Consider the following 23,543-nt stretch of genomic DNA (forward strand, 5'->3'; position numbering starts at 1 on the left):
AACAAATGATACATTGACGATTTTGTGAGGCAAATGGAGGAAGAAGCTGGAGGAGTAGTTTGGGGCCATATTTTAGATGACTTTCTTCTGGGATGAGAAAGTCCTCAAAACAAATCTAATTGCTTCACCCTCTGCTTCAGGCCACACTCTGGCTTGATCTTCTGAATCCAAGCCCCTCAGCATTCAGGGGAGCTCTTTATGGTCCAGTCCAGTCTCCCACCCGCCTCTCCACACTGACACTGTAGGCACTCAGCATTCTCGCCGAGCACCCTCTGCGCTGCCCAGTGCCAGCCTCTTGCCTGGCAAGCCTTCTCCTCTGGCATGTCCTCTGATGTCACCAGAAGCAGCATCTCTTCTAGCATACCTTTTCCAGCTTTCTCGGCCTCTGTTCACTCCCTGGCTACAGTGTTTACCTGTTTAATCGTGATGATCTGCAAATGCATCTGTTTACTGAACAAGACTTTCAGCTGCTCAGAGCCAGGGACCCTGTCTTGTTCTCTGCCTCTCCAGCTCCTAGCATGGGGCCCGGGTATTTCCTCGTGAAGAAGTGAGTGGGTGTTGTGTTTAGTTTGGCTGAGCGTGAAGAACAGTTAAAGGCTTGAAGGGAGAGGAATGATTTGCCTGGATTTGGGATCTTTGGGGCTGATCACCTGGCAGCAGCGAGTATAGAAAGATTAAAGAGAGGAGACACAGGGGTGACAGTTGTGACGGGAGCCCATGGTGGTACTGGGAGACAGGGCTCACACTATGCCCATTGCCTTTGCGTCTGTTGGAAGGTCAGTGCTAACACAGCAGTGCCCCTCTGTTCTTGTAGAATCAGAACCTCCTAATCGATTTCTCGTTCATAGCCCATGAACCCACTTCCAGCGCCGTTGCCTCCTGACATACCAAGCTTCAACCTCATTGGTGACAGCCTGTCTTTCGACTTCAAAGATACTGACATGAAGCGGCTTTCCATGGAGATAGAGAAAGAAAAGTACGTAGCCTCCTTCATCCTCCCCTGTGCCCTGCTTGGGCAGGCGGTGAACTAGAGTGAGTCTATCTTATCTAGGGAAAGTGGAGGGTTGCTGCAGCAGCCTGTCGCTAGCTCCTGCAAAGGTTTGCTCTGTTCTCACCCACTGGAGGAAGAATTTCCTAATCAGAAATGAAGGACAACAGACCAGCTTTCAATCTTCCAGGACAAAAATGATGCTTGATTGGTGACCTGGAGTTTATAGTGGCGCAAAAACCTCACCTAAAGTATAAGACTGATTGTCAGGGGTCCTCGAGTCAGCCAGACTGCTGTTCACATGGTAATAGAGCATGTGGTAATGTTCTAAGCTGGTCATAGAACATGTTTCCTAGTTGTGTTCTCTGGCGGCTGAGGTCTGTGGTGGTTCCTGTGTCTAGAATGAAGGTGGAGGAGAAGAAACTCAGGCTCGAGGCTGAGGAAAGCAAACAGCCAGGGCAACGCTGAGCTGAGCCAGCCCCGCTGCATGTAGTAGCACTGAGCTGAGCCCAGCACGCCCTGTTCACAGCAGCTTTTGCTGAGCTGTCTTCTTCCTTCGTTTTGTGGTCACTGGAAGTGGATCCGTGATGAAAAGGCATCCCACTGCAGAGGACGTTTAACCGAGGTCCCCTAATTCAGAGCCATAGGGAAATCGACCAGCTGTGCTGTGGCTTGCCAGAGGAGAATCACAGTAGCTGGCATGTACTGAGTGCCTCGGCACCAGGGTTTTTCAGCTTTTGTCTCATTTCATTCCCACCAGCTAACATCAGACTGACATGAAAGGTAGGTTTTAGTGTTTCCATTTATAAATGAAAACCCAGATTTAGAGCATTTAAGGAACTCACCCAGCATCCCACAGCTGATGAGGGACAGACCTGGGCGGGGGTTCAGCCTCTCGCCTTGCTGACTCTATAGCCTGTGTGCCTTCACCTTGTTTAGCACCCTGGGATAACCCTCTCGGGGAAGTGTCTTCTCAGAGCCCAGCGTGGGCAACCATGAGTCGAGCTGTGTGTCTCTTTGGGCTCGCATACTGAGGGTATAGATAAGTAGCCAGTGAGCCAGAGTCGCTGTCCGTCATATCTGCTGTCTGAGTTCCCCTTCCAGCCTTTTACCACTGTCCAGGCATAGTAAGTGTTATGTGGCTGTGATCAGGGTGAGGCCACACTCTATTCTGTGTCCTGCTTTTTTATAGTTTGTATTTTCTTACTTATGACCCATACACATGTAGCCATGGAAATTACTATAGAATGTTCCTTGGCATTTGTGTTGCATGGTTTGCCTGGCCAAGCCCTTGTAGTTGGACGCTTTGAGGGTGGTTTCCAGCTCTTCACCATCATAGATACAGTGTATCTACTTGCAGGTGGTACTGGGGGTCTTTTTCTTCCTGGTGTTGGCGGGGTGAGCTTCTGTCATCTTTAGGAGATGATGTCCCAAAACAAGTAGAGGTGTAGCCACGGCCTATCAGAAGAGGTCACTTGAATGGAGGTAATTCTTCGAGAAGGATTGAGACAAGGAGATTGTTTTGGATGCCAGGAAGCTTGTTTCATGTGTTGTTTTTTGTATAGAACTACGAGCTGTCTGTTACAACTGGTATTTGTAGAGCACTTTATGAGGGTTTACAGAGGGCTTTCCTACATAGCCCTGTGATCATTATCCCTATTTTATGGATGAAGAAACAGATTTAGTCAGAGCAGTTAAGTGACTGGCCCAAGCTGCAGGACCCATGAGTGGCAGAGTCAAGACGCGTACCCCAGGCTTCAGAGCCTGGGTCCCACACTGAGCAGCTTGTGGGTCTGGAGCATCTCAGTTCTGATATGTCTCACTATTGGCCCAAGCCGTGTATCCTCTTGCCAACAGAGTGGAGTATATGGAGAAGAGCAAGCACCTGCAGGAGCAGCTCAATGAACTCAAGACTGAGATCGAGGCCTTGAAACTCAAAGAGAGGGAGACGGCCTTGGATATTCTGCACAACGAGAACTCTGACCGGGGCGGCACCAGCAGCAAGCACAATACCATTAAAAAGGTACTAAGTCTCTTATCTTTTGCTGATCAGGACGGTCATTAATGAAATGTGACGTTGGCATCTGGTTTCCTCGGTAGCCGAATCATTAGACTATTGTCATTTTTTATGTGTACTTAGTTGAGGAAATTTTTTGACTCCTGCCAGCAAGGGAATTTAATCTGCCAGTGACTATGAACCCATTGGCTTGATGGAAGGGGAGCTTGTGTTAAAAGCTCTGATGAAATGAATCACTGTTACAGGACGGGTTTTGATCCATCATTTAGCAGTAAAGCAGTTCTGTCTTTTAGGCCAAGGGGAGTTATGCCCAGGGAGCTGCCTTACTTAATGAGAAAGCAAAATGAAAAGGAGGCTGTCGAGAATGGACTCTCCCTCTAGCCTCTTTGTGTTTTTAAGTGGCAAGGACCATGTAATTCTGTTCTTGATTTAGAAACCAAATTCTGAATTTTTAACTTTTTCATACTTAAAAGGAAGTATCTAGAAGAACATTAATGTTTTAAAAGATGACTTCATTTATGTTGCTAACAGTTCACATCTCTCTCCACTTATATTTTGAGGTTTCAGCATTTTAGAAGAAGTTAAATTCTGTACTAAATATCAGCCCCAGAGTATTCTTCTGTTATGTTGGGCAAAGCAGAAAGGTCCTCTGTTGCCAGTTGATGTCTGCTCCAAACTGATAGCCCCGGATCAGGTTAACACCTGTAAAATCGGTGTCATTAAGATAAGATGGTTCATTGAGTTTAAATAATGATCATTTAGGTATGTTTAATTTTTACTCTTTACCTTAGTCTTTAAAATGGTCTCCCAGTTTAAGGAATATCTGTTGTCAGTGGTTAAGCTGTATCTGAAAACTCTCAGGGATCGGTGTCCACCTGCCATCATTGATGGGACAGTTGGGAGCCCCGAATTCTCTCTCTTGACTCCAGTTTGTCTTGGCACCGGGTAGAGAATGCCTTTTAATAGCATAACCTAGAAGGAAAGATCTTTCCGCATTCCGCGTTCTTCTTTGCTCTGGCTTCTCTGCTTTACTGAGTTTCCCTTCCAAAACCAAATTATTAAACAGTTAGCCAAGGGGGAGCTGAAGTGAGGCCTCAGCCAGTGAGCAGAGAGGAAGACGGTGACGGGGCCAGTGAGCCAGTCAGCCCTCGGAGGAGCTGCCTCGGCCCCCACCCGGCCCCCACTGACTCGTGGGCACTGAGAGCAGCTTCATCTCTGCCCCTGCTGCAGGGAGCTGGGCCCTCAGCCACAGGCACCTGGAGTGCTGAAAGCTGGAAAGACCCGTTTCCAAGCCATAAAAACAAACAAATGAAGTCACTTGTCACAATTTCAGGCCTGTCTGAGCGTTTTGCAAATGGCACACGTGGCATTGTTGATATCACAGGCTATGTTTTTGTTTTTCTTCATTTTATTTTGCTGGTTTAGCCTCAAGCCCAAGGCAGAAGACCTATCTGCATTTGAGCCCTCAAAGTAGGTTATTCCCAGGTACTCTGTATGTGGTGATGGTACTGCCCTCTGTGATACTAACCCATGCATGAGCTTGCCTGTCTCTGTCCCTGGGCCATGCCAAGCCTTCCTGAGGGCAGGTGGCACCTGGGTACTGGCCGCAGCATGCTTTGAGTCTGAGAGCAGGCGTCTACCGTGTGGGGCCAGACCAGCCTCCAGGGGTCTGGCAGGCTGCCTCATTCTGAAGAGCATGTACACGGGGCTGTAGGACTGGTCATCCTTCACATCTCGTGTCATTGTTGGGCTGGGGAAGGTCATGGCTTCTTGTCCAGTCAGGTTTGTCTAAAAGTCCTTTGTCTTGGTGGTATACTCCTTAGGTGAATAACCCTAGCATGGAAACAGGGTAAATTTGGGTGTTTTTAAGACTGATGTCTTTAACTCAAGATCAATACCTTTCATGTGGTGGTAGCCTCTGAAGACCCATGGGCATACCTGGCAGCTTCTAAGGGGCTGCCCGTGCTCGCTCATTTTCCTTTACAGCCTCCCCCTTCTGTACACATCCATTTTCTTCTCAAGTAAAGCAAATAAATAGCACAGGGGTCCGATTTGTAGTCAGTCTCAGTGGACCATCTGTCTGTCAGCTTCAGCTGATGTCTCTGCTTCAGCTCCTGCACAGCCTGGGGCAGAGCTGTGGTTGGAGTGAACTCACGTTGGGATGGTGCGGTCGCGGGCACCCAGGAGATGGGCAGTCAGTGGTTGTTGAGTGAATTAATTGAATGATTGCTGTTTTCCTTCTGCAACAGCTCATTATTCTCCCAACATGCCTAGGCAGTGGAGAGAGTCTATTATGCCCAATAATAACATAACATCCTGCCTCTGCTCTTTGCCTAATCCCCAGTAGTACCCAAGCCAGTGAGGCCACCAACACTCGACAGTCACAGAGGACGTGTCCTTTGGAGTCCTTCCCATGGTTTCTGCTACTAGAATAAATAAGCTCATTGGAGGCTTTCTATCAAAAAGTGAGATCTGGCTTGAGATAGATCATATTTGTGCTTGTTATCCAAGCAAGAGAGGTTAGCTATTAAAGTCCCAGAAGGATCTCATTATAAGATGGATTTGAGCTGTCAGTGGTTCTAAGAACCCATGGCATGAACCCCAATTTGTGCATGACACTTTTGTTTAGCAGACTCCTGTTTCTTCAGCTTCCAGACCACACGTGGGTATTGAACACCCCAACACTGAGCTGTGCATGCTCTGAGCAGGGCAGTTATGGCCAGCATCAGAATGAGCAGGCCTGGTGGATCATCTGCTCAAGCAGTGACCTAGTGGCACTGAGAGGACCCCGGGGTGGATCTACTTTAGTTTCCTGGACTTTGTGGCTAGCACAGGGGCAAGCAGAAAATCCCTTGTTTCAGCCTGTGCTGTCAGATATTCCCTACCTGTGACTGTACTGTTCCACCTTGATGTGATTTCATCTCTCTTCTTTCTGTAATGAGTCTGAAATTTAAATTCTTCAGGGGCCTGATTTTGACCGTCAGTTCTCACTGAGCTGTTATTATAGACAAATGAGATTTGATTTGTAGTCAAATTTGTCCTGTTCCTAGAACATACACAGAAGCCTTTCTTTTTAGTGTCTTGATGTGAACTTGTTTTCAAAGCAGGCTGCCAGGCTCCAGTTAATCAAGAATTCTGATTAATCAAGGGTTAATAAAAGCATAGACTTGGCTTTTAATCGACTAGAGTCACCGCAGCCTCACTCCATTAAATAGTGGTAGTTTTTGCTACATGTGAAGTTTGATGCACTTACTATTTTCTAGCCTCTGGTGGTCCTTGTGGCCAGTGACCAGGACTGGCCACCAGCCACCTGCCTGTGCTGGGGTGGCTCTGGGGTTGTACCTGCTGCAGTCTGGGCCAGAGTCAGCCTACCTGAAGAGAAACCCCTGCAGGCTTAGAAGTGTGGGCACCTGGCTTCCATCTAGAAAGTCAGGAGGAGAGATGCAAAGGCTGGTGGTGAACTGGAGAGTTTCCAGTGTCCTGAAAGCTCATTAATCTTGGTTCAAACCAGCCTGCATTGATTTTTGTTTTGTTTTTAATGTCTTTTGATCATAGATTTCTTCAAGGAAAGAATGATTCTCCTACCTATCATGACCATGGCGTATTCCTCCTCCTTGCTTTTGGTAGTCTGCCCCCGGAGAGGTCTCAGTGTCTGACCAGACTGAGCAGTACCCTCGGGGGCTGAGTGACACTTAAGCTAATGCCAAGGGTTTACCCTGGGGTTTCCAGGGGTTACCATGTTCCCTTGGGAATGCCAAGAGGCAGTCCAGTCCAGTTAACTGAGGTTACCGCTGCCCTGCCACTTACTCTCTCTCTAATTCTTACTTTCTCTTAAGGCTCAGTGTCCTCACCTGTAAAAGGTGAATAAAAATACTCCTTACTCCCCAGGACTGCTATAAGGATTCAATGGGTTAATGCCCAGGAAACACTTGGTTCACCGTGAGAGCTCAGCAAGGGCTTAAAAATATAGAGAGAAACAAATCTGCCTGTGAGCCTGTGGCGAGGGGCGCACCACATGTATGTACACGATTTGTGATGAGCATATCCACTAATCGTGTTAATTTCCTTGTGTTTGGAGGTAAAAACTTTAAAAAGGCCAGAATTAACTTCACTGTTTCCTTCTACTATCTGATTTGGGTTTGCAAGGGTATATTTTCCTCCTCCTGCTAATCTTAACTCCCCACATTTTGTTTTTTTCCCCAATCGATAATCAGTGCAACTGGTTTGGCATTTGCATCTGAATCAGAGCGGCACTAGCGATCAAAAGATCAAACGCTGCCCTAGGGAACCTGGATTCATTTCATTCTCAGGGGGAGCGACAGCGAAGTGTGTTCCTGGCATCTGAGTCTTTTGAGTGAGAGAAAGAGGTCTGACAGTGGGGCTGGGGTGAGGAGGGCCTGCGTGTCTTGGGCTCAGGCTTCTTCCCTTCAGAGCCACAGTGCTGGTGAGGTGAGCGGTGGCCTGGTGTGGCTTAGCTGTGCAGCACTCTGGAGGTGAATGTGGGGTCCTGGAGCATGCGCCCTTCAGGGTCTTGCTTTCATCCCCTCCCAAGGGACAGATTTCACTCCCAAACCTGAGCTGGTCTGAGTGCCAGCTAACTTGTCATATGTGTGCCTGTGGTCTCCGAGGGAGCACGGGATTTCAAAGGAAATCGACAGATGAGAATCATGGAGGTCGTAGAGCTTAGAAAGCTTGTTTTATTAGTAAATGGTTTGAACCATCAAGGTCCAGCTGTGGTTTCCGCTGATGGAGGAACAGGAATGAGGAGCCTTGACGTTTATCTGAAGCTCTAGCCACCTGTCTTGGATCAGGAAGACATAAAAGTCCAATGTCATCTTCAGTTTGCACGGACTTCCCTTGGAGATGCAGGGCTGTGGAAATGAAGTAGAACACTTAAAACATCTGGGGAAGTGATAGATCACAGGGTGAGATTGAATATGTGCGGAAGGCGGCTCCTGCAATTAAAGCAAACGGCCAGAGTGTCCCTGGTGCCCTCTGGTCTGCACTGCCTGCCTGAAGAGGGCTGCTGCACAGTTCATGCTGCATGTGTGGCTACTGTGTTCAGCCCTCCCATGACCCCGGTTACGGGTCCCGAGTGGCTCTGCCTGCTTTGAAAACTGGGCGTTGTTTGTTGGAGCATCCTCTGCCCTGACATAAAAGGCAGTGCACTGGCTCCCTGGCTCCAGAACCTTCTCTTTGTTGTATTGGAACTTGGCAGAGGTGGGAGAGAGGAGAGGAAAGGGGAATGGGAGTGGGCTGGGGAGCAAGGATTAGCAAGGAGCCGCACGGGCACCAGATGTGGACATAGAGCACACAAAAGAGAAGCTCTTCCCAGGCTCTGGGAGCACAGGGAAGGCATCGGGAGGCATGGCTGGTCTCAGGGAGCGCTTCTCCTGGGTGTGACGCCTGGGCTTCTCCCTGAGGCCACTCCTACCTTACTCAAACTATGTGTCCAGGTGCCTCTTAACTGTTGAGAGCTTACCATTCTCTTCTTTTTCATAGCTCTCTAGACAGAAGATTCTACTAGCCTCTTTTCCAAAAGACCACACCCCAGTCCCTCTTTGTCCCTCTTTTTGATTGGGAGACCTCACCCGGTGAGGCAGTTGCCCTTTGGGAGGCGCTGAGGAGCCTACAAAACCTGCCTGCCCTCCTAGGATATTTTATGACCATTTGGAAGTGCCTGAGGACATTCCTGGGCCTTATTGGATGCAGTAAAACATCCCATTTGATCCCTCAGCGCTGAAGATGTGTGTCAGTGCAGCTCTCCCCCCAGCACCTGATTCGTTCCTGCAACAGTGGGAGGGAAGAGCCGGGATGCAAACTCATTCTGCGGGCGGGAGGTCCTGCTCTTATGATCCTCGCCATGATTTCCCTGCTGATATTGGTAGTTTGAAAACGCCATCAGTACATCTGCACCTTCTTCCTAAGGTGCCACTCCGAGTGCTCTGCAGCTGTCAGTTAGCCTCCGCCTGCTCAGTGAGGTGAATCAGGCCAGTTAGTCCATTTTCCAGGTGGAGGAACAGAGTAGCAAAGGGCCCTGCCAGCATCACACAGGCAGCTCGAGACACGGGCAGACATCAGTCAGGCATCTTTCTGCTGTTTTGGGTCCCTAAAGAATTAATATGCAAGGGGCCGGCCCCGTGGCTTAGTGGTTTAAGTGCGTGTGCTCCGCTGCTGGCGGCCCGGGTTCGGATCCCGGGCACGCACCGACGCTCCGCTTCTCTGGCCATGCTGAGGCCGCGTCCCACATACAGCAACTAGAAGGATGTGCAGCTGTGACATACAACTATCTACTGGGGCTTTGGGGGAAAAAATAAAGAAATAAAATTAAAAAAAAAAAGAATTAATATGCAAAAGGGACCCTTTGGGTTTTCCCTGGCAGATTTCTCTGTAGAGCAGATAAAGTAGCTAATATGAAACCGGATTTGTTAATTGGGATGGACTTGGCCTTTCATCGCACCTCTGTTTAGGGATAAATATGTGGACAGCTCTCTCCCTGTGCACATCACCAGGTGGCATTTGGGTGCAAGCTGTCACTAGCAAGACGGCGAGACGCCTCATCTGGCGAGTTTGCAGCAGCTATCCCCCTTCTCTGGCCCTGCCCCCTCGGCTCTGGTTTGGAAGGGGGGATGTTTATCACACTCCAAACCAAAGATTCTGGGGGAATTTGCTGCTGCTGGATTTGGCTGGCACCTTTCTGCTCCAGAGTCGGCTTTCTGGCTTTCTCCCGGTGGAGCCCAGCGCCAGAGAATCTGCATGTCCTTTTGTATCTGCCCCCTCCCCCGCTCCTTCATTTCAATATGTAGTGGCGGGGAGGAAGTATAACATGATTTTAGGGCTTGCATTTCAATTCCACTGCATTTTTATGGGACAAGCAGAGTCTCAGTGCCTGGAGTTATTAGGTTAGTATCTAAAATGGGTTCGGTGTTATGGGTCTTATTGTTTAAGATGAATTAGATGGCCCCCTCCCACCTTCCTTTCTTCTCCCTCGGGATGAGTGGATTGAGGCAAGGCCCCCTGAGACTAGTCGGAGGAATCCTGGCTCTCTGATTAGTTTCATTCGCTCAGCTTAATTGTAGAGCTTCCTTTCTCTCGCCATTGATAGCCGAAGTAGCTCTGTGTCCTGCCCACCCCCACACCACCCCATTTGCTTCAGGAACAAGATTATCACAATGCGGCCTTGTGAATCAATTTTCTCTATGTGCTGATGAAAGTGTAATTCATTCTTAATCAAGCAGCCTTGCTGCTGCAGGCTCTGTGCCAGAATACATTTAGTTACCCTCCCATCACTTTGGGAAACGATCCCCCCAAAAGGACTTTTAGAGGAGAGCAGGAAGGAGAGAGTTTTGGCAGCCGCCTCATGCTGTGTTTTCCCAGCAGGGGGTACTCCTGGGGATGATGCTGGAGGACCCTTGCAGCTGGAAACCTTCCAGTGCAGGGCAGGCCCGGAGGGATTGGGGGCCCCATGCTTGCACAGGTACCTCCCAGGAGTGCTGTCTCTAGACCTGGAGCCAAGGAGTGGGCAGGTGCCAGATCCTTGTGTCTCAGTGGGCTACGTGAAGTGCTCACCCCGTGAGCAGCAGCCAGTTAAGTCTGCATATTGCACGCACGCTTGGGTTAGGGAGCACCTGCTGGATACAGGTTCTTCCTAGGGTTGAGAGGAGCCAGCCTCCTGTCTTTTTCAGGAGACAGATGTGTCTCCCAAATCTGAACTAGCTCAGATTGGGTGGATGTGTCCGTTTGGTCACTCCACACACAGGTTGGGTGGCATGAGGAGGTCTAGCTCTGCCAAGTGGCTCCCTCTCCTGCCCTTTCACAGCCTGGTGGCTGTCACAAACAACTGGCAGTTTGATGGAGAAATGGGCAGGAGGAGAGGTGGCTCTGCCAGGCCTGCATCTGTTGATGCTGGGCAGGAAGAAGGGGCCAGGCCCAACAGGTGGATCAGAACCCCCATAAGATAAAAACCAAGCCATATAGTTCCGCAGCAGAGAAAGAGAAGGAAGTTTGTTTCCTCAGAATGGAGTTGGATTAGTGACAGACTTGAACAGCCGGTTCAGTCAAGAGAGAACTTAATTCCTCCTGTATTATTCACACGGCTGATTTTAATCAGATGTGAACAGACAGCTGGAAGAGAGAAGCGGGTCAGCCCAGTGCCTGATGAGCAAACTTTGTGTTCTTTTAGTCATCCTAGGGAACTGGCACGAGCACTGGGGGTGGAGGCTTTGCGCAGGGCCCATGGGGTTTATCGCGTCCTGCAGGAGCCGGCACGACAGCTAGGACTCCGTGGTTGGCCCTGGTCTGGATTCAGTGTGAATTTTGGACAGTGCATGGCAGATGTAGTCACCAGTCACATTGGGGCAGAACTCTGCCCACTTGTCCTCAGAAGGATTCAGAGAAGGTGGAGCAGATTCGGCAGGTCCCAGAATGATGCAGCCGTTGTCGGCGAAGCCCTGCTTGTCTACCGCGTCCTAAGGCTTTTCTGCTTCACCACTTACTGAAATTCAGAGGAGACCTCTTCCTGGACAACCTTGGAGATACGCCATGGCAGTATGTTTGTAGAGCCCACACCCCCTGCACTTGGGGAGTTCTCTCCCTCCAGGAGGTACTGCCCCCACCCCCCAGCAGGTCAGGCTGAGGGGCGCAGAGGGGGATTGCTGGATCACCAAAGGGAATGCAGGGTGGTGGGTGGGACTCACGAGACTGGCTTCAGTTCTCACAGTGTGCCATCGCAGGAGGGAGGGCCTTAGCCGGGTCATCTCTGTGGGCCCTTTGCTGTGCAGTGCAGAGAGAGCCAGGCCGGTCACTGAGCAAGAAGACAGACCAAACACTGACCTGGGCTTGTACACTTAGGCTGTGGGAGGGTGGTGGGGAAACCAGGACACATGTTAGCTGATTTTCATGAGTATATAAAGAAGACCCACAGAGGCAGTTTACTTTATGAAGGGCTAGCTTTGTGCCATTTCCCCTTCTCTATTATGACTACCTTCCGCCTGTAGCTGTACTGTAAATGTGACAGTCAGTGAACTTTCTAGACTCAGCAGGTGGTGAAGGATCCCACAGGTGAGGGGAGCCTGCCCAGTGGATGTGTGAGGCCAAGCAGAGGCCAGAGCACAACTGGCAGATGCTGTCAGCAGTGCCCCGAGGGGAGGATCCCCTGACCTCTCTTTAGAAAACCTCCCTGCTCCTGAGCTTCTGAGTCCCCTCCTGGAGGGAAGATGCCCAAGGCTTCCCTTTGCAGACCCTCCTCTCACTGCCTGCCTCCCTGCCTGCTCTCCAGCACGAGCACGGGAGCGCTGGCTAGCTCAGGAGGAGGACATTTTGATGTCTAAGATAAAGGGCGCTGCTGAGGTGGATGCGGGCAGAGGCTGTGGTGGTGACTGGAAGGGTTCCAGCTGCCAGTCAGCTCGTGCAGCAATTTCCTCTGACAACAGGATTCCTAATGGAATTGGAACCACCAGGAATGTACAGTATGGGTAAAAGGTGGGGGCGGTGGCAGCCAGGTCTGCCTGCAGGGCCCTGGCCGAAGGCTCCCAGTGCTCTTGGCCATGTTGGCCACCTCCGGTGGGTCTGCCTGTCCCTCTAACAGCCTAGTGCCTTTTATTATTGTTATTATTTTTTTGATGAGGAAGATTGGCCCTGAGCTAACATCTGTGCCAGTCTTCCTCTACTTTGTATATGGGATGCTACCACACCATGGCGTGATGAGCGGTGTGTAGGTTTGCCCCGGGGATCCGAACCCGTGAACCCCGGGCTGCCGAAGCCCAGAGCAAACTCAACCGCTGAGCCACCTCAACCACTGTGCCACCAGGCCAACCCCCAGCCTAGTCCATTTTAGAAGACATGGTACTCTCTCCTCTTGTCGAGGCTGTGGTGCTTTCCTCCTTCTGCACGGCCAGAGTATTTGACTTCGCTCCACACCTTTCCTTGGGCTGAGGTACAACTTCTGCTCTTGCAAGATAAGAGGTCAGGCTGAGCTGCTGCCGTGCAGCGTTGGGTAGGGGTCTGGAGGCATCCTGCCCACCTGACGAGGGCTTTGCATCCCAATGAGCACATGCTCAAGTAACTGAAATCTGGCGCTGCCAGAGCTGCCAAAACCCTCCCCTGGCACCTCGAGGGGACAGCCAGCACACGGCTTGGGTAGAGGATCCAGGAATTCTTGGAGCCAACGTTGTACAAATGGGCAGGAGGCTCTTGGAGGCCCCCTCAGCCCAGGCTTTCTGCCTGGGGAAATGGCCAGGCCTCTTGGGGGCATCTGCTCGCCCTGCCTCAGAGGCCGTGAAGGCCAACGCAGCACGTGACCCTTCCTTTGCCTGCACCCGCTTCTGGCCTGCGCTCTGTCCTGCTCCCCGACTGGAAGGAGAGGAGCCAGAGCTGGGGGAAGGGGATGACGCAGGATGCTGCTATTAGTAATAGCAGCTGTTGAGTTCTCATCACGTGCCAGGCACAGCGCTGAGCGCTTCACAGTGTTTCCCAGTTACGCTGCACTTCACCCTGTGAGGAAGGGGCCACCACCACCCCTACTTCATGGTGGGGAACTGAGGCCAGAGTGAGTAAGTGACCTGCCCAGGACCACCCAGCTGGTCAGAGGCCCAGAGAGGCTTCAGGGCAGGCGGTCTGGCTGTGCCTGTGTGTGACTCAGTGCTTGGAAGGGCTATGGGCAGGGCCCTGTCCCCTGCAGGTCACCTGTCCCCTGAGGAGCCCGCCTGAGGTCTGCTCTGGGAGTGTGGGAGAAACCTGACCGGAGACATCGGGTTTCACACCCTCTGATTTAAACTCTCCCTTAAGAGGATTTTTGTCCCAGTGCTTCTCTTTCTTCTTTATTTCCCAGTCATCGTCCTGGTTCCCGTTATCACAGAGCACGTAACTCCTGGCCCTTCTCCTCTGATTGCATTTAGGGAGAAGCCCATCCAAACTCTGCTCCCTTCTAGAGGGAGTTCCGTTTCAGTGAAGAAATGAAAGCTCTCTCCGTTCACATTAGAGTGGGGCTTTCCAAAGGGCTTCTGAAAGTGGTTCCACTGAAGAAAACAGCTCAGATGCCTCCCTGCATTCAGCTTGTTAGTCGGGAACTTCAAGGCCAAAAGATTTGGCAGGATTTAAAGAGCCGGCTCTCAAGCTGTCTCATTTTGAGCACACTGATGCCGGCTGCCTTTGATCCTGAAGTGGTCGGTTTGCAGTCTTCCTCCCCCGCCCTTTGGAGAGCCGTGGATGGTACAGAGGACTTTTTGGCTTCAGAGACTGCCAGAGGTTGAGGGAATGGGCCAGAGCATCTAGCCTGCCCCCATGGTCTAACTCCAGAGGAAAGAGGCTCAGAGAGGTCAAGGGTGTCCACTGAGGCCACACAGCAAACTGGTGACGGAGCAGAATTAGTGCCCAGGCCTTCTCAGCCCCGTGCGGAGCTTTTTCCTTTCCCACGAATCTCACCATTTTGTTATCATTTTAGCCTATAGCTTATTCACTCAACGTTGTTTGAGCTCTTACTAGGTGCAAAGCACTAAGCTAAGTGGTTTGGGGGATATGAAGATGAACAGTATGTCCCCCGTGTCTCCCTTCCCTGAAAACGCTCCTTTGCAAAGTCCCAGAGCTGCATATGGAACACACGGTCTCGTCCATGTGGTTGATTTCAGAAGTAGCGCAGGGAGCGGGGCACTGGAGGGTGCCTGTGCCAGATGCTTCTGTCTGTCGATCTCCTGGGAAATGGCCCACAGAGTCGGGGAATTGGGGTTCAGCAGTCCAGGAGGTCACAAACTCTAGTGCCTTCTCTGCCATGCCAAGAGCTTGATCCCTGATCCTCCCTCTCCATCCCACGTCTTCCCAGCCCTGTGCTTCTCAGGGCACCGTTCTCCCCGGGAAAGCCTTCCAGTTTCTGGACAGAGTACTGCCCCGTGTGCACTGTCCTCCCTGCCTGAACCAGCCCCACCTAGAAAGCCTGTTGCCTCCCAGCTCATGGATGGAAGTCCCCTCTCAGCTGCCATGGGCAAGTCTGCTTTGAGGCCACCTGGGGAACCAGGAGTGGGAGGGACAAGCTCTTTCTCATCTGACACAGGCCTGCCTTGCCTGAGGCCGTGTCACCTTGCCTCAGTGGCATCCCCAGGGCATGAGGACTGAGTTGCTTGCACTGGCAGGCTGGTCCTCTGAGCCCTGGAGGGGATGCGCACCCCAGGCTGGCACCAACGCAGACAGCATACCACAGAGGCGTCTTAGACTCTTGTAGCTGGGAATGTGAGAACTGTTAAAATGTCTGGGGATCTCCTGCCTTCTGTGAAAAGGTGACATTGATGACATCTTCTTGCTGACATGCTTCTGCCCACCGGCCATCCCTCCTGGCATGTCCTCATTTGTCACCTCCTAATTTGAGTTCTTGGGCAAATCTGGGAACTTATTTGGGATTTCCCACCAGCTTCTTGAACATCTATTTGAACTGTCTTCCCTTTCACTCCAAAGCACCTTTGAGGTTGGTCCGCAAGGCAGGAGGGCATCCTGTTGTGACAGACAGAAATCTAGTCCTTCTTTCAACCTCTTCTCTGCTTCCTTGCAGCTCACCTTGCAGAGCGCCAAGTCCCGAGTGGCCTTCTTTGAAGAGCTCTAGCAGGTGACCCAGCCACCCAGGATCTGCCACTTCTGCTGCTCCCAGCACCAGCAGGATGGGTCAGACACCGTGGGAGCCATCCGTAGGTGGGCTGGCTGGGAGCTTCCCTGGGAGCTCTGGAACTTTCCGTAGCTGAGTGGAGAGCCCAACCCCCTTCATGTGCAATTGCCTTGAACTATGACCCTACAGAGATTTCTCTGCTGGGGTTCTAGTTCTCCTGACCTGAGTCTTTACATTTTTTAAGAAGTATTTGTCTTTCCTTGTCTAATGTGGGATCCCATACTTCCTTCGTCAAAGGAACCCTGGGGTATGTGTCTTACTGTCCAGCCCTGACCCCCTCAGCCCAGGCTGGGAAGTGGTTGTAGAGGTGAAGTGCATAGGCCCCCTGGAGACCAGGAACCTGGTGCCACCACCCTCATCCCCCAGGGCTCCAGAACATTCATCTCCTCCTCTGGTGAGGAACTGGCATGCAGATAAGCATGGCCTGCCCGAGCCCAGGCCCAGAGTGGCCAGCCTGCCTGCTGCATATCATCGGAGAGCCTGCCCACGGCTCATGACAAGACAAGTGATGGGTCTTCGGCCCAGGCACCCCCGATGCAGCACTCTTGCTGCCAGCTGGTAGGAATGGGGAAGGCAGCTGTGACTGGGGGAAGACTAGGCAGAAGCTGTGATGAAGGGCTGGCTGCCAGCAGAAGGGCTGGGAGGCCAGTAGAGCCGTGTAGGAATCTGCTCCATACAGAACACTAGCTGCCCTCCTCCTGCCGCCCCAGACTAGGGTCCGGGTGGCAGGCGGGACCCACGTGTTTCTCCCACCCCCTTTTAGCCTTAGCCTCCCCTGCCTCTGGCGGGCTGGGACTCCCTAGTCATGCTGTAGTTGGCACCTGGTAGCCCGGCCATGACTGGGGGCTCCGTAGGGCTCTGAGGCCCCACAGGTACTGCTCTCTGGCCTGAACACCGAGCTCCACTGGCCCCAGCCTGCGCTGCTGATCTGAATCACCTTTCCTGCTGGCCACGTGCCAGCAAGACCCTCCTAACCCTTTATTGTACCTGGGCCTCCTTTTGCTGTTGCCCTCATCCACCAGAGGGCCCTTTATTTTGTATCCCCTTGTGGGCTGTGTGGGGTCCCTTCATGCCCTCCCCCTCCGAGCTAGTTGCAGGTGTCACAGTTGGCGCTCTGCACCGGCTGGCGCATGACTCCCCACCATGCTGGGCAGCAGCAGGTCACAGACCACCCACGGCTCACACTCGCTCCTTGGTTTGGGGCCACTTTCTTGTCCTTTCTTTTCTCCATGGCTGGTGGTGCTGCTGTGACCTACTGGGCTACTCAGATCCTTCCAGTGGGGCTGTTAGGCAGGGCAAGTGATAAGTCTTAACCCGTGAAAAGATGCCTATTACGTGAAGACGTGTGAGGGCCTGGGGTCTCCTGAGAGCAGAGGTGTCTCTGGTGATCCTGTGTGGTTCTGAAAGGCTCACAGAGATGCTGCCTTTTTCCATGGTCAGGCTGACCCAACAAACAGTGCCCCAGGCTTGCCATCACCTTCTTAGGCCACCTTGCCCCACAGAAGCCAACCCTGTGTGTCACCCCAGCCCCTTAGAACATGTAGGGTGGGACTCCACATCTGGACACTAAGCGTGGATGGCTGTGGCTGAGAGTTCCCTTGTGTCTCCCTGTCCCTCAAAGGCCTCTTCCCCTGAGCTGTGGTCTCAGTATGATGGGTGGGGAGCAGTCCTTAGGTGTTATAATGTGAGGTCTGGCTCTGGTGTTGAGGCTCTGTCTCCTCGGGCTCACCACCCATCCCTGAATTTCCACGACGAGTTCCATTCCTCCCAACCTGTAACAGTGACTGTGGGCACAGGAGCACGGTGGTGGTTTATAAAAACATTGTTGGGCTTTGTTTTTTTATTATTTAATTGCTGTGGGTATGTCTACAGTCTGGGAAATGCCAAGCCGTGTGGCCATAAGGGAGCCAGCTGGCGTCTGAGCCATGGCAAGAGCACCCTTGGGCCTGGGGAGCAGACTCGAGAGGGCCGGCAGAACCTCACTCAGCCAGCATCACTCCAGCGCTCCTTAGAGGCAAGAGCTGGCGGGTACCTCCCAAAGTCGGATAGGTGGAGAGGATGGTGGCCCTTAGAAAGGTCCTGAGCCCCACTGGAAGGAGAAAGAAGGAAAGAAGAGCTTGGTTTTCAGAGGCTTGTTCCTGTGGCTGAGATGACTGTGTTCTTTTCAAGTGAACATTTTTAGGGCATGGGAGCTTATCAAGTACGGAAGCCTCTGAACTCCATTGAAAGCAGGGCCCTGGCCGTGATTATTTCATTACATGCGTGTCTGACGGTTCTTGGGCAGAAGCACCATGCTAGTGACACTCCATGAGGCTGCGCCATTGGCCTTTAGCTGTTCCAGCACAACCTCGTTCATCCTGATCGAGGCCCCACCTCGGCCCCAGCAGCGCTCTGACCTGTACTATCTGCTCAATTATTCATGTACCCACCAGGCCCTGCTAGACAACACCCTGTGGCATTATAGGACACTTCTTGAGTGACTGTGTTTTGTAATCTCGGGGACAGGTTTCTCTCCCTCCCTCTCTTTTCTTTTTCAAATCACAACAGCAAGTCCAGAGGCTGACAACCAGCGACGGTGACTAAGTGTTGCTGCTGACAGGGCTGGGGCCTCGCAGCCCCTGGAGGGGGCAGGCCAAGCCCCTCCTGGGCTTCCAGCGAAGCACCATCTGTTTTCAAAGATGTCAAACCACACTTCTTCTCTGGGGCCCAAGTCCTGCCTCCTGTCAGGGCCGGACCATGGAAGGCTATTTTCTATTCTGGGGGATTGTTGTAATTTAAGTGATTGTTTTAATAAAAATTTTAAGCTGTAAAATGTTTGTCTTGGGCTTCCACAGTTTGCTTGTTGCTCAGGCCATTGAGGTAGCAAGACGGGCGGGGTGGTGCGGCCACCTCTTGTGGGTTCTGTGAGGAAATGGGGTCTCTGCCCTCCTTGACTGCCCCAGACTTCAACTCTAACCCCCTGTCTTTGGTAGTAAAAGGATCACCTTTTCTGGGCTGATGATAGCACCCCTTACTATGCCCTCACCTAGGAACTCCCTTCCCTCTTCCTGGGGGGCACACGGGGTCATGGAAAGGGCCCTGACCAGGTCCAGGTGCCTCCGTTTCCTCTTCACACCCTCTGACCTGAAAACTAGGGCGCAGGACTGGGCAATCCCTCCAGGCGTTTTTGCCTCATTCTGAGCTGGAGGGTGCGGGGGCCACTGGGGCCCCCGGCACTGTCTGCAGGACAAATGAGGCACAGCTGTTGTCACAGGGCCACACAACATTCGCTCTTAAAGTCGGGAACAACCCCTGCAGAGCTTATGGGTTTTGATTTTGTTTCTATGTTTTTAATCGATAAAAGTCCTTTATTAAAACCAAAACTATTACTATAGGCCAACTCTACCCCACATCACGCCGCCTAAAACATCAGAGATTCAGGTGGCACAATGTGTCATCAGGACTTCTGAGGGACCACAGTGCTGCCTGCCATGTGTCAATACATTTCAGATCTCCATTCTATAAGCCAATAAGGAACATAACGCAAAATAAAATACTGTCAAAATACACAAAATTCTCCAAAAGAGTTTGAGTTAACTATAACTAGTTTTTTATATATTTTGGAAAGATATGTTTGAAGTGGTAAATTAGAAAATTGTAAAATTTGTAAACAATATTTTGTTAGTATTAAATTCATAGAATTAGTAACTAGACTAATTTTTATTAGGTAAATAAAATATGAAACTGCTTCATTTCTTAAATGTAGATTGTTATTTTCTTTTTTTTTTTAATTTTTTTTTTTTTATAATTTTATTTATTTATTTTTCCCCCAAAGCCCCAGCAGATAGTTGTATGTCATAGTTGCACATCCTTCTAGTTGCTGTATGTGGGACGCAGCCTCAGCATGGCCGGAGAAGCGGTGCGTCGGTGCGTACCCGGGATCCGAACCCGGGCCGCCAGCAGCGGAGTGCGCACACTTAACCGCTAAGCCACGGGGCCGGCCCAAGGTTGTGTTATTTTCAGTGATTGGAAATCGTTTGATTTTCTACGTAGTGTGAGCCAGAGAAAGTACTTCATAAATACTGGTCGTTTGAAGCTGTCCAGACAATATTTTTACCTGACTTTTTCTTTTTAAAGCCAACCCCCAACCCCCAAAAGATAGTAATATGCTCACATGGATCCCAAGGCCTCCATTCAGTGGGATTAGAATTAATGATACTGCCTGGTATTTGGGGATCAGATGAGTTCTCCTCTGCTTTCTTTTAAGTTTGTTTTGACCGTGCTGTAAACTCAGAGCTGCTGGCCAGACCTGAGCACTTCATTGTGGCGTTTGCAGCCTGGTCCCATGGGATCCCTGAGTAGCTCCTTCTGGCCTCTGCTAGCACTTCGTCCTTTGCCTGTGGCCCTCGCCTGAGAGCTGAGTGCCTGGCAGCTGTTCCCAGGGCTGCCCACCCCAGAAGCCTTCGCTTTGGAGGAGCGGATGGGGAGCCACCCTCGTATAATGCCAAGTTGGCAGCAGGACTCCAGGGGGAAAGGTATTGGTTAGAAGATTGCTGCAACCATGTCTAATCCAATTTCTTGCACGTCTAGGGAAGAGAAGTCAAGCCATCCGCGTATTCTGTCTCCTCAGACAGCCCAGGCAGCCAAGATGCCTCTCCCCTCCCGGCCACGGCGGGGCTCCCTGGCAGCCTGTCATTACTGCATTACGGCAGGATGCTGCGGCCAAGGTCCCAGCTCCGCTAGGGAGTCCGGAGCTCACTCACACGGGCACAGCTCGGCCCGCTCTTCAGCACCGTGAGGACCCAAGCTGACTCAGAGGAACCCTCACTGTTCCTCTGCCGATTACCACTTGATGCCCATTTCTCACTGGGGTGGTAGCCCCAAAATAGCACCTGGTGTGTTGCCTCTGAGCTGAGGAAATCAAGACCTCTCCCGAAGTACTCCACAGTTGGAGCAGCGAGAGCCCGCCTCGCCCTCCACTAAGCTGCACTTGCTCTGGGCCACCTGGCTCCCCTTCCCTGCAGGGCCAGACGCTTTGCTTCCTGAAATCTGTTTTTCCCCTCTGTAAAGAGGGTTGACAGTAATGCCTCTGAGTACCTCTGGGATGTTGTCAGGATAACGTGAAGAATAGATGCAAAAAGTACTCAGATTTCTAAGAAAAAAGGGGTGAGAATTTGCAGCGTTATTTACAAGTAATAGAAGAAGCCCTCGTGAAGATACATGACATCTTTTCTTTGCACCCAGCCATGGGGTGGCTGAGGAAACCACATAGCTGAGGGGCACAGGGCCCTTCCTGACTTGGAGCTCAGAAAGTCCTCGGTTCATATCCCTGCTCAGCCACTTGCCAGCTGTGTGATCCTCAGCAAGTGACCTAAGCTTTGGGCACTGCAATTTCTTCATCTAAAAGAGGAGTTTTATAAGGTTTTGTGGGGATTAATAATGCCCAAAAGCTCTCAGCACAGTGCTGCTCAGGGAGGGTGGCTCTCTGGATGCTTCCTTTGGGGAAGGGGCATGTGGCGGGGGAGGGGGCAGAAGGAAGCAGAGAAAAGAGCAGTGGTGACCCAGAGGAAGCCCTGGCTCAGAGGGCCCAAGCCCGCCAGCGGCCCGCCCCCCCGTGGGCCCCATCACCTCCACCTGCACCAGTTGCTTAATGAACCTGCATCTGGCCTGTTTGTCCTTGCTGTGTTTGCCCAGTGCCAGCTGCAAAGCCCAGGAGATGATAGATAACCCAGGCTGGGGCTGCCTGGAAAGGATGTTCTGGTTTTGTCACATTAATACCCGCCGCATGGGTCAATAATTTACCGGAGGCTCAGGGTGGGAGAGGGTCTGGGTGGGCAGCACTGGGCTCTCCACTTGCAGCTCTTCCCTGAGCCCGTGGGTACCTGGGCTGTAAAAACCCAATGACAGACACCAGGGAGGCATGGCGATGACCTGATTTTCTCTTATCAGGCACAAGGAGGAAGTCCCCGTGGAGTCTTGCCCATTTCCAATATAAATAATGTAATTCCCCCGCCTGCCTGCTCCGGGAAGAAGGGGCAGCCTTTGATCTAAAGGAATTAAGTCAGTAAACAAAAGCGAAGTCTGAGGAGGTGTCTTTGCGGGCACCTGCTGTGCCGTTTACCCTGAGCAAGGAGTTAAATTCAGACCCGTGAAGTGGACCGATGGGGACAGCCGCACTCCCGCCCACATTCCCCCTGGATTTCCCTGAAGTCTGCCTTTATCCCCAGCTGAACCCCGAGCCACCTTCCTGGGGCCCCTGGCACATACCTGCCACAGCCCAGTCCACGCGTGGGGTCCCCCCTGGTCCCCAGCAATGGCCCAGCTTGGGCCCTGAGTAATTTTCAGTGGAGGACAATTCTGAGGGAAATAGGTGCAAGATCTGAGCGGTTTGGAATTGGCAGCTTGGCCGGGGGCCCTGGGATGGAGAAGGGCTCCCCCCATGGGAGGAAGGGGCCATGGCTGGCAGACACGACTGTCTGTCCCACAGAGGGCCACTGAGGTGTCCAGCCTGTACTTCAGGAGAGCGGGCCTTGGGTTGTGGTTCCTCCAGCTCCCTGCTTCCAGCTAAGTGGGCTTGAGGAAGTCCCTTCCACTCTGGGCTTCTGTGTCCTCTGCTGCAGAAGGTTGGGTTTGGACCAGAGGAACTCTGAGGCCCCTTCCAGTTCCAACAGTCTTGGAATGTCATGTTTCTAAAGGAATTCCTCAGGCTGGTCTCCCCACGCCCTGTCAAAACAGTTTCACTCTCCAGGAAGCCGAAAGAGGAGTGAGTGGCCCAGGAACCCACGGGGACAGCCATGGCCCGAGCTGGACTAACCCAGGCGCCCTGATGGACAGCCAGCCTCACCCCATCCCTTCTCCTAGCCCCACTCTCCTCTGGCACAAATTGGGGAGGGCCAGTTGTGCCAGCCCCCGAGTTAACATGAAGGCACCAGGGCAGGGGGCTGGTGTGGCCACTCGGCTTCACGGCCGCCTCCTGGGCAGCTCCTGTCAGCCCGGGTAGAGGATGGGGTGGCAGGAGCTGCACGTCAGCCAGGCCTGCTGTGACAGTTGTTCTGCCCTAAACCCCCCGGGGACCTCCCTTTGCCCACGCCCGCATCCCTCCCCCAGCCTTCCGCCCCCAGCGAGTTCCTGAGGCAGAATCTATTAAGTCCTTCATATTAGCCAGCAAAGGGGGAAACAACCCTCTTTCATCTTAACTGGAGTGAATTTGCATTAACACCTGGGGAGTTCTGTTTGCCTTGAGAAAGCACATTGCTATTCTGAGCTGCACACGCTGTGGAGTTCATCGCAGTATCCTACTTTTTTTTTTTTATTAATACGGCTTTTCTCTCCTCTTCCTCTTTTCCCATGAAAGGGGGAGAGCGGCTGGGGATACCAGGGCTCCCTCGCCTCAGGAAGGTCCCCGGAAACACTGAGAAGGGGAAGCAAGGAGCAGCTCCCAGATGGAGCGAGTGTCTTCCCCTCATGAGGCTGACTTGGGAGCTGCCACCAGGCTCCAGGGGCAGCCCCCACCCCAACCCAAACCCCAACCCCCCATTTGCCAAGCTCCGCTGTGGCCAGTCCATGCCGGGGCGTAAGGTGGAGGGGCCCCAGCAGCCACAGTGTGGAAGTCACGGCGTTACTGGTGGGCCTGACTCTGGCTGCTGTGTGTCTGCTCCGAGGGCCCTGCTCCCTACCCTCCAGAGGCAGGACTGGCTCAGCGCCCCCGCATGTCCTGTCAGGCAGTAGCTCATCGATGCAACTTAGGGTGGTCGTACCCAGGAAACGTTGGGTCTGGGACAGGTATGGGTTGGGCAGATCTTGGTTTTCTGGTCTCAGCCTTAGAGACCGAGATTCTAGAAGCAGAGAAAAGGGAAGAGGGCCCAGGAGGGAACAGTGAGCAGTGACACAACTGCCCTCCGCCCCTCTTGCCT

At 52.2% G+C, this 23,543-nt stretch overlaps 1 protein-coding gene across 6 annotated transcripts in view; it reads left to right on the forward strand.

The window, feature by feature from the left end:
* Positions 1–21,040, forward strand: part of NF2 (NF2, moesin-ezrin-radixin like (MERLIN) tumor suppressor) — a 78,861-nt gene extending 57,821 nt beyond the window's left edge. Inside the window, exons 14-17 of one of the 6 annotated variants that reach the window (XM_058531742.1) lie at positions 849–976; positions 2,846–3,011; positions 4,431–4,475; positions 20,221–20,245. In XM_058531742.1, the coding sequence (XP_058387725.1) occupies positions 849–976; positions 2,846–3,011; positions 4,431–4,466 (330 nt within the window). In that variant the 3' untranslated portion in view covers positions 4,467–4,475; positions 20,221–20,245. Of the gene's footprint in view, positions 1–848; positions 977–2,845; positions 3,019–4,430; positions 9,139–15,540; positions 18,468–20,220 lie in introns of those variants that run through there. The other 5 variants (XM_058531741.1, XM_058531739.1, XM_058531743.1 and 2 more) reach the window with 5 other exon arrangements.
* The last annotated feature ends 2,503 nt before the right edge of the window (positions 21,041–23,543 follow it).

This window comes from Diceros bicornis, chromosome 35 (assembly GCF_020826845.1).
Source record: "Diceros bicornis minor isolate mBicDic1 chromosome 35, mDicBic1.mat.cur, whole genome shotgun sequence".
Lineage (NCBI taxonomy): Eukaryota > Metazoa > Chordata > Mammalia > Perissodactyla > Rhinocerotidae > Diceros > Diceros bicornis.